Source organism: Pinus tabuliformis, chromosome 4_1, assembly GCF_031772625.1.
Source record: "Pinus tabuliformis cultivar Carrire ecotype Pingquan chromosome 4_1, CPIR1, whole genome shotgun sequence".
NCBI classification, from domain to species: Eukaryota; Viridiplantae; Streptophyta; class Pinopsida; order Pinales; family Pinaceae; genus Pinus; species Pinus tabuliformis.
This window is the reverse complement of record NC_142303.1, coordinates 802,369,328-802,379,197: the sequence shown is the minus strand read 5'-3', so window position 1 is coordinate 802,379,197 and position 9,870 is coordinate 802,369,328. Positions and strand designations below refer to the sequence as shown.

The window sequence follows — 9,870 nt, the reverse complement described above, 5'->3', positions numbered from 1 at the left end:
GCATGTCATTTAATTTAATTTATAATAATATGCAGTCACTGCACCAAGGCTTTCGACTCGACATTCAATGTTTTTTCTCCATGCTAGAGATTCTTGACAGATTCTTCATAGATACGATTATTACTTAATCAACTATCGGCTTTGTGTCACAACCTCTGCTTCTTTCTGCGGAGGGCTGCAACTTAGTGTGCCACTATTTCTTCCACCTATACATAGTTGCATTTAAACTGTAGTAGCTAGTGTGTTTATTCATAATGTGTCTGAGGATTGTATTACTGAGTTAGTGTGTGTTATTTTTGTAGTCTTGCAACATGTATTACTGAAATATTTATTGAATTCAAAAATCCACATATTAACAATGTGTCATTCCGAGGTCAATGGTGCATTCAATTTGTTTCAGTAAATCATTACTAAGATTTTTGGGTTGGGCTATTTTTTGGAGCAATAAATTTGTGTTTCGTTTAATGTTTATTGGTTATATGAAGATAGCAACAAATTGCTACAGCCACCACTAGTACTACCACCAAAATAATTGAGATTTTAGGCACCGAATGAGCGATCCAGTGGCATTGTGAAGCTTCCCCAATGAAAGAAGGATCTGAAGCTTTATTCTTGAAGCTTGTGCCGAACCTAGAAATATTCGAAACCTTATTCTTGAAGCTCATGGTAAATCTAAAACTATTCAAAGCTCTCCATGAGCCTCAAACTTCCCCTCATTACTCTTTCCATAGTAATCTGGTTAAGGGGTTGAAAACTTAGGATCAAGGGGTTTAGTATAAAAATTGTGAACGGTTGCTTGTCACATTAATATATATATATATATATATATATATATATATATATATATATATATATATATATATATATATACATTGCATTTCTTAAGATATATAACAATTGCAAACACAAAAATCCCCCTTAAGCCACAAACATCCCTGCTATCAATATCATGCCATCATTAAGTGGTATTCTTCTTCCTTCCCCATGTCCACTCTTGCAATGTCTTTCTTTTTCTCAATGTCTTGCCTTTCCTTTTTTGTACTTAGATTATTACAAACAAAAATATGTATATTTTTTTTCTAGCTTTGCATTTTTCTCCAACTATGTTAGATATTTTTCTTTCCACCCAACATGACACTTATCTCTACTTACACTATCTCTTGGTGGTGATTACTCCTCCTACAAGGTAGGGTGGAATTTTTACAATTAACACTCATTACTTGTCCATTACTTACTCTCAACCAGTTTAATAGTTTTTTTTACAATAGAACAACCTCACTATTCACATAATAATTCCCATAATATTTCCAAAAACAATATTTTATTAATTATTACATATAAACATTTACATTTGTCATAAATATTTAAATTTAGTCTTGGCACCGCAGTTTGGGTCTCTAACCTAAATATCTAAAAGTAAACATAAAACGATAAAGTCTTACTAAAGTAATTGCAATAAGGTTTTTAGAAATAACATGTGACATATTGCACAAAAAAAATCATTATGGGTTGAATAAAAAAAATGTTAAAGACATTTCACATACAAAAGAAGCTTAGGTGCAATAGATATGACATTTTTTTAAGCCTATTACATAGAAATAAAGTTTAGGTGTGATACATATAAGGTAAAAACTTTTAAAGGTTTATATGAGACATAAATGACAAACTACTTTAAGTGTGACATTCTTATCACATGAAATAAAACCTCTGGTGTTACACACTTATGACATGAATTAAATAATTGGTGCGATAGAGAAATTCCCAAAATTTACAACCCTGTGACATATCACATAAAAAAACATTTTTGTTGTGATACATAAAATTGTTTAAGACACATCAAATATGTTAAGTAAACCGTAAGTAGTTGTATTCCTTTGTATATTAGCTTTATGGGAGTTATCACCAACAATATTATTTTAGGTTTTCATTAATACTAGTTTTATTGGATTGTAAACCAAACCAAGATATTTGAGTTTTACGGAATTATTAATTTGTTTATGCATTTATTTGAAACACACAATATCTCAATACTATTTTATCACTTGCCATATTCTTTAAGAAAAAGCAATAGGAAAGATAATGCAACTTTTTACTATGTAGTTTTAGAAAAGATAAGAGCCTTGGCCTTGTCAGATTTGATTTATTGAACAAATTACTTCAATTGAAATTCAACCTTGGGAAGTTTCACTACATGTTTTCTTCCTCCATTATTGTCTATGTCAAAAAGAATTTGTTGCTTCATCCTTGTTATGGCATTTTTTGAATATTTTGTTCCTTGTCAGTATCTCATGTGAGAAAATAATCCACTTGTGCAACACATTGTATGGATCAAAAGTTTCTACTTGCATGGCATATTGCTCAAAATACCACTTTAAATGCAACATATCCTTAACATATATCGCACAAATTTCTTCAATGTCCACATATTGTATCCCTTTAACCTTTCTATTTTGGGAACAACCCTTTTGTATATCACACCATGGCAAGCGATATTTTTATGTGATATGTTGCACTTACCTAAATTTGATATCTTTAAAACAATTTTTTATAGCATTAAACCAATGTTTATTGGGATGTAATACACTATAAGAATGTTGCACTAAACTAAAGTCGTTTATGTGGGTGTAATACAAATGGTTTATAAAACATATTACAATCAAATTAATTTTCGCGAGATATACAAAATTTCCAAACATGTTATACCAAATGTCTTTTTATTTTTCAATGTGATGAAAAAACTTTAAAACATACATTACACAATTTTTTTTGAAGTGGGATACACAAAAAATACAGTATTTTTCTATGAAATTTGGTGATATATATATATATATATATAACAAAGATTTCACTACACAGATTGCATCTTCTCAAAATCTTTTATCCATATAACAATATTGTATTTCAAATTTTAAAAAAATTAAGTAATTATTATTATTATTATCATTTTTAAATTATATAAAAACAAGACATTATCATAAATTATTCATTTTATATTTATTTTGAATTTTTATTTTTATTGTATAATTATGTCAATCAATCAATGTACCTATTTCAACTCACAATGAATGTAAGCTTGTAAAATTTGATTTTTTTTTTTAAATTAATGAACGGACGTAATCAATGTTACTTTGATTAACCCATATAGGGTTGTGATTTGTGGGAGCCCTCTGCTCTTGAGAGTTACAACTTAAAAATAAAATAAAAAGAAGTTAAACCACGAAATTGGTTCAATCGGGGTGTTGCGGAAGAAGTGGTGGTTGAGCTATTGCAGCTTATAAAGAGGAAGTTGGATTTAGTTTTTTAAAATTATTTGGTTTTTTTTTAATTATTTAATATAATTATAATTTAAAATAAAATAAAAAAATTAAACCATGAAATTGGTTCAATTTGGGTGTTGTGGCAAAAGTGGAGGTTGAGATAATGCAGCTTATAAAGAGGAAGTTGGACTTAGTTTTTTATAATTTTTTAATACAAATGCATGTAATTATAACTTAATTCAATTTTTTTATATTTAAAATTTAAAATTAGATATTTTTAATAATTTATTAATAAAATTAAATTTAAATAATACATTGCCTTATTCTTCTTTGATATTATGAGAATGGTTTCATTCTTCTTTGATATTATGAGAATGGTTTCTGATATTGTGAGAATGGTTTGTGAAATAGCGGTAATATATTTGATTATTTTGGCCTGTATGTCTAGCTTTCAATCCTATAAACAGTTTTTAAAGCTTATAGGTGAGTTTACAACACTTTCAATTCAAAAAATATTTTAAATTTTGAATAAAGTTCAGGTGATATTTATAAATTTATATTTATTAATATAATTGTGTTAATTATAATTATTAAATTAATATATAAAATTTATATTATATAAATATTATATTAATATATTTGGAGGAGAAATATATTACTAACTTTATGTTTCCATGTAAATCAATTAATTTATATGGAATTTAGTTTCGCCCCAAAAAATCCTATAAAAAAAAAGATTAAAAATAAAAGTTACATTAACGAAAGTTAAAATATCCTAAGAAGCCAGGAAACCAAATCTAAAATAGTTAGATGTACCGGCATCGATTACAAGGAATTGCACTACTCTACATGAAAATTTCACGTGTCTGGTGATTATGATATTCTCCACCCACTTGCAATTGGCGCAAAATTATTGGACATTAATGATTTTGTTAAATACACGGAATTGTGGGAGCCGCTCTGCACATGGCTGTGAGCCACTTTCCACAAAGTCACCGTGTCGTAACCAGATAGAAAGCATTAACAGGTGGCGCTAATCTCGTTGGAAATTCAAAAAAAGGTACCTGTCTCACTCAAAACCAGAAAGAGCGGAGTATGACGAGATGGCTAAACCGCGTAGCCGGGCCGCGGGGACATAGATGCTAAGGAAGCAGACGATCGGCTGCTTCGTTTAAGTTTTCAATGAATTAATGATTCCACTCAACTTGCCCTATAAATGAGAGATCTCTTAGCTGCACCGTTTTATCCGGAGTGTTGTTTTAGAGATGGGGAGCGGAAAATCATCATAAAACTGTACGCTTCTTTCTTTCTGTTGGTCGTTAACGAAGAACTGCAATCTTAGAATACTCTAAAGACTAGAGATTTGTAGATCAGTTATGGATCTCAAAGTTGCGATAGCAATCCCCAAAGATTCTGCGGGGCACGTGTGCCGTATCTCCCGAGCCTTCTCACCGCCAATGCCGCAGAAACAGAACGGGAGGACTCCCACTCTTTCTGCTGCAAGGAGGAAGCGAGGTGTTAACCAGAGGCAGCTCGTTATAAAAGCTTCAAGCTCTGGGGAATACCAATTTGGTTCAGGTAGGTCGTTTTGTTCATGACTGCAGAAATTATGGATATTTATCTGTAGTGGACTGCACCGATCCTTCAAACAGTTACATTAAGTTCCGAACTGTTTTGAATGCAGGTGACCGGAACATAGTGGACGCAAATATGATACTTCTGAGAAAGCGAATGTTGGACCTCAAAATGCAGGAGACAAATTACAAGACTCCGGAAGAGTACATGGAATGGGAGAAAGAATTATATCCCGCGTATCATGCGCAGGTATTCAGGGCAATTGCATGGTTGCAGTACACTTTGATCAACACTCGCCCTGTTGTTGCAATCACACTTTTGAGTTTGATATCTGCCAGCATTCCCTTATCGATTATTATTGTATCAGCGAGTCCTGTAAGTCGCGTGGGTCAAATTACGATGGCGTTACTTAGCAGCTTGCACAGTTAATGATGTGCAAATGACGTAGCTGGAAATTATTATGCATGAACGTAGAAAGAAAAACAGTTAAATATGTCATTTTTGCGTTCACTTTCCCATATATTAGAGATCTATTTTTCGCTGAGAGGCGTCTTATATTGCTATCGGCTTTGCATAATTTTATTTTTCCAAGGATTTTTTTAGTCATCCATCCTGCATGTAACCTTGGTAATTCCTACTGCGACTGACTGCGATGTAACCCATGTAACCGTCCTGTATGTAACCATACTGAAATGGCTCATCCTCTTCGTTATGTTCTCATCATGCGGGTGCCCTTCATTAAATGCTAATTGCTCCTCGTGTTGGCTCTCCTTTTATGTATTTCGTTCGACTACGATTGGTACAGTTTCTGGACCATCGTCATGTGACACTCTTCGACTTTTTTTGGTTATTGTGATCGTTTTGAGTTTGAATAATGGTCAGCTGCATTGTGATCGTTTTCAGTTTGAATAATGTGAACTGTGTATGCTGCAAATTATATTAAGGTTATCAATGTGAGCACAACACATTTCTGACAATAAAGACGAGTTACCTCGATATTTTTCTTGTATTCTTTCTATTGGATTTTGAATTCTTTTAAACAATCATCAATTTTATTTGTTAAAGCATACACAAATATAAATTACATGGTGAATGGCTGTGTCGACAAAGGCATATGCCATGCCATTGTCAATGGTTTTGATATTTCAGGTCATTTGAAAGTTATACGAACGAAGATCTTTGTTCGTTCTATCTGTGTTTATTACTTTATGTACCTCCGCGTTAGAAAAACCCTGCTAAATGATTTCTCAATCGTTCTCCAACCACGCCAAGCCTTTCGTATAATAGGTGGGCGATCGGAGGCAACCACTGTCCGTACAATGCGGACCAATTTTTCTTTGTAAGCCATCCACATTGCAATTTCAATGTCTTCGGGGGAGAATTCTAAGAATACGCCTTTAAGATCCAAAATTACAGTGGGTGGGATTACAAATATAAGTTAAAATTACAGACAATATATGCTTTAAAACCATCGAAAATAGAGACGCTTTTAATCAGTCAGTCGAAGATGTTGCATTGCCGCATCTCTAAGCGTAACATGATGCTGAGCTGAACCATTTGAGAAATAGTTTCAGTGTAAAAATCAATCATTGTCAATAAACATAGTCATATTGGGTCAAAGATTGTCTCATGGTCCAACTTCACATTGTAACAACTATGGTAATGCTTGGTCCAACTTCACATTTTGACAAAGATTGTCTCAATATGAAAATCAACCAGGGTCAACCAATCATTGTCAACCAGGATCCAATGTGGCATTGTGAAAAATATTTTCTAACTATGGTCAACCATGATCCATCAATGCATTGTGACAAAGATTTTCTTAAAATCAACCATGGTCAACCATGTTTGTTTTAGGGTTTATAATATTTATCTTGCGGTTTATATAGTTTGGTTTTACAATATTAATTGTTTGGGTTTATTAGTGCTTTGGGTTTATATTATCAATCCCTTGGGTTTATCAATTTAAGGGTTCATATTCCTATGGTATAATATTATTAATAGCGTTTATAATATTATTCCTAGGTTTGAATATAAATCGTTTGGGTTTATTAGTCCCTTAGGTTTATAATAATGCCAATATGGGTTTGTGACAAATATTTTCTCAATATAGAAAGCAATCATGTTGAACTATGGCCAACCAAGGTCAATCATGGTCCACATTGCTCAAACATGGTCAATTATGGTCTACCATGGTCCTACACCACATAGTGACAAAGATTGTCTCAATATGAATATCAAACATGGTCTCCCAAAGTCCAACATCGTATTGTAAGAGATATTTTCTCAATATCGAAATCAATCATGGTCAACCATGGTTAGTAAGCATGGTCACATTGTGACAAGGATTGTCTCATGGTTCGAAATCACATTTCGAAAACCATGGTCAACTATGGTCAACCATGGTCCAACGTTGCATTGTGACAAAAATTGTCTCAATATGAAAATCAACCATGGCTAACCATTGTCCAACATTGCATGTTCCAAAGGTTGTCTCAATATGAAAATAAATCATGGGAAATCATCGTCTAACGTCGCATTATGACAAAGATTGTGTTAATATGAAAATCAACCATGGTCAACCATGCTTATTTTAGGGTTTATAATATTTATCATGGCTTTATATACATTGCATTTATAATATTTATCCTTTGATATTATTCCCTTGGGTTTTTAGTATTAATCTGTTGGGTTTATTATTCTCTTGGGTTTATAATATTTATCTTAGGGTTTATAAACCTTGGGTTTTAAATATTAACCCTTTGGGTTTAATATTATTCCTTTGGGTTTATAATATCAATCCATTGGGTTTATCAATCATAGTCAACCATGGTCCAATGTCGCATTGTGACAAAGATTTTTTTCAATATGAAAAGAAACCAATTTCACATTTTGACAAGGATTGTCTCAATATGAAAATCAACTATGGTCAACCATGTTCCAGCGTCGCATTGTGTCAAAGATTGTTTCAATATGAAAATCAATCATGGTTAATAATGGTCAACCATGGTCAATAACCATGGTGACATTGTGACAAAGATTGTCTCTTGGTCCAATGTCACATTGTGACAACCATGGTCATCCATGGTCCAATGTCACATTATGAAAAACATTGTCTTAGTATGAAAATCAACCATGGCCAACCATTGTTCAATGTCACATTGTGCCAAAGGTTGTCTCAATATGAAAATCAATCATGGTCAACCATAGTCCTACATCGCATTGTGAGAAAGATTGTGTCAATATGAAAATCAAACGTAGTCAACCATGGTCAACCATGTTTATTTTAGAGTTTATAATACTTAACTTAGGGTTTTGGTTTAATATTATCCCCTTAGGTTTATTATCCCTTGGGTTTATAAAATTAATCCCTTGGGTTTAATATTATTCCCTTGGGTTTATAATAACTTGGGATTTTAAAATTTATCCCTTGGGTTTATCAATGTAAGGGTTGATCTTTGTTCGGTTTATCAATCCCTTGGTCCAATGTCACATTCCGACAATCGTGGTCAGTCATAGTCAACCATGGTCCAAATTTGCATTATGACAAAGATTGTATCAATATGAAAATCAACCATGGTCAACCATTGTCCAACGTCACATTGTACCAAAGGTTGTCTCAATATGAAAATCAATTATGGTCAACCATTGTCCAACGTCGCATTATGAAAAATATTGTGTCAATATGAAAATAAATCGTGGTCAACCATGACCAACCATGTTTATTTTAGGGTTCATAATATTTGTGTTTGGGTTTATATACATTGGGTTTATAGTATTTATCCCTTGGGTTTATAATCCTTTGGGCTTTTAGTATTAATCATTTGGGCTTATTATTCCTTTGAGTTCATAATATTTATATTAGAATTCATATACCTTGTGTTTATAATAGTAATCTCTTGGATTTATGTATAATTCTAAGGGTTCATATTCCTAGGGTATAATATTATCGATAAGGTTTATAATATTAATCATAGGGCTTAATATAAACCCCTTGGGTCTATAATCATGGTCAACCATGCACAACTATGGTGCAATGTCACATTGTGACAAAGATTGTCTCGATAAGAAAATTAGCCATGGTCAACCATGGTCAAATGTTGCATTGTGATAAAGATCATCTCTATATGAAAATCAACCACAGTAAAACATGGTCAACAATGTTTATTTTAGGGTTTGTATATCTTGGGTTTATAATATTTATTCCTTGGCTTTAATATTATTCCCTTGGGATTTTACTATTAATCCTTTGGGTTTATAATATCAATCCTTTTAGTTTATTAATCTAAGGGTTCGTATTCCTAGGTATAATATTACTGAAAGGGTTTATAATATTAATATTTGAGTTTAATATTAATCTTTGGGTTTATAATCATGGTCAACCATGGTCTAACATTCTATTGCAACAAAGATTGTCTCCATATGAAAATCAATCATGGTCAACCATAGTCCTACATCACATTATGACAAAGATTGTCTCAATATGAAAATAAGCTATGGTCAACCATGATCGTTTTAGGGTATAATATTTATCTTAGGGTTTATATATCTTGAGTTTATAATATTGATCCCTTGAGTTGAATATTATTTCCCTGGGTTTGTAATGTCTTGAGTGTGTAGTATAAATCCCTTGGGTTTATTATTTCCCTAAGTTTATAATATCAATCCCTTGAGTTTTTTAATCTAAAAGTTGATATTCATAAGATATAATGTTATTCATAAGTTTTTAATATTACTACTTAATAATAATTAATATAAATTATAAAAAAACAATATTTATATTAATAAATAAATAAAAACAATAAATAAATTAATAAAACAATATTAATATTGTTTTATTATTTATTATAATAATACTAATTATTTATTATTAATTATTAATTATTAATTATTAATAAAATAATAGTTAATTATTAATTATTAATAAATTATTTTATTATTAATTATTATTTTTATATTAATATTATTAATTATTTTATTATGATTTTATTATTAACTATTTAATTAATAATTAAATGGATTATTTAAGTAATTAATA

The 9,870-nt window shown here is 31.3% G+C and overlaps 1 protein-coding gene across 1 annotated transcript; it reads left to right on the top strand.

Moving 5' to 3' along the window:
* Window positions 1–4,519: 4,519 nt before the first annotated feature.
* Window positions 4,520–5,347, top strand: LOC149178636 (uncharacterized). Its single transcript, XM_089423679.1, has 2 exons — window positions 4,520–4,835; window positions 4,942–5,347. The coding sequence occupies exons 1-2, from the start codon at window positions 4,634–4,636 to the stop codon at window positions 5,259–5,261; spliced, it is 522 nt and encodes a 173-aa protein (XP_089279805.1). The 5' UTR covers window positions 4,520–4,633; the 3' UTR covers window positions 5,262–5,347.
* Window positions 5,348–9,870: the final 4,523 nt, after the last annotated feature.